This window comes from Aplysia californica, unplaced genomic scaffold (assembly GCF_000002075.1).
Source record: "Aplysia californica isolate F4 #8 unplaced genomic scaffold, AplCal3.0 scaffold00702, whole genome shotgun sequence".
Classification (NCBI taxonomy): Eukaryota; Metazoa; Mollusca; class Gastropoda; order Aplysiida; family Aplysiidae; genus Aplysia; species Aplysia californica.
Window position 1 is genome coordinate 122,684 of NW_004797972.1, and position 1,047 is coordinate 123,730.

The window sequence follows — 1,047 nt, forward strand, 5'->3', positions numbered from 1 at the left end:
TCCGGCCGTAGTGGTAGTGGCGACTGCTGTGACCGCCGAGAGCTGGTCAGCGCTGAGAGAGTTGAGCTGGTCTTGGGTCACGGCATTGGCCTGGGAGCTGCTCAAACTGCTGATCTTATCCACGGTGAACACCTGAGGAAGGTAGGGAATGTTTGTCAAGTCAGGAATTTTACATTACTTGCAACACACATCGTTCATTTAAGTCAAGTGCCGAAGATTAGAGGCGTTACTTCAGAGTAAAGAACCCCCCCCCCAAAAAAAAAACCCAAAAAAACCCCCATTAAATTAAAAAAAAAAATAAATAAAATAAGATCAAATAAATAAATAAATAAAAAGAATACAATAAAATTATTTTCTAAAAAAATATAAATAAATAGATAAATAAATAAATCACAATTCTTAACAAAGAAATAACAATCAACAAACTCAGAAACAAAAAAAACAACAACAACAAAACAAACAAAACAAACCAAAAAAAACCCAAAAGCGACGAAGGAGAAACAGGAACGACTGATGTTTGAGAGGAAATATGGAGCACATCACACACATGGGATGAGAAGGAGCGATCGATGTTATCAGTGGGCGGAAACAAAAGACTTTACGGTCGATTAACTATGAATGTTCCCCACTCACACTGATACAATACAATAATATATCATCATTATAGAGGTCAGCTGGGACGACTGGGACGACCCTTCCTGTCAGAGCCAACCCGTACTCATTGAGATTATCATCCCATCAGACAGACACATCAAACAGATACATCCGACAGATACATCGTCCCATCAGACAGATACATCGTCCCATCAGACAGATACATCGTCCCATCAGACAGATACATCGTCCCATCAAACAGATACATCGTCCCATCAAACAGATACATCGTCCCATCAAACAGATACATCGCCCCATCAAACAGATACATCGTCCCATCAGACAGACACATCCTCCCATCCCATCAGACAGATGTAGATACTGGATACAAACCTCTCACTCAGTAATTATTGAACTCACTCTACATGAAAATAATAATAATAGTAATAATAA

General features: G+C 39.4%; 1 protein-coding gene across 1 annotated transcript in view; it reads right to left on the reverse strand.

Annotated features, from left to right (window-relative positions):
- The window catches only part of LOC106013175 (stereocilin), a gene marked incomplete in the record, with an annotated part of 24,060 nt that overhangs the window by 3,711 nt on the left and 19,302 nt on the right, over nucleotides 1-1,047 (reverse strand). The window contains 1 exon segment of the mRNA XM_013088200.2: nucleotides 1-132. Coding sequence (XP_012943654.1) covers nucleotides 1-132 — 132 coding nt within the window.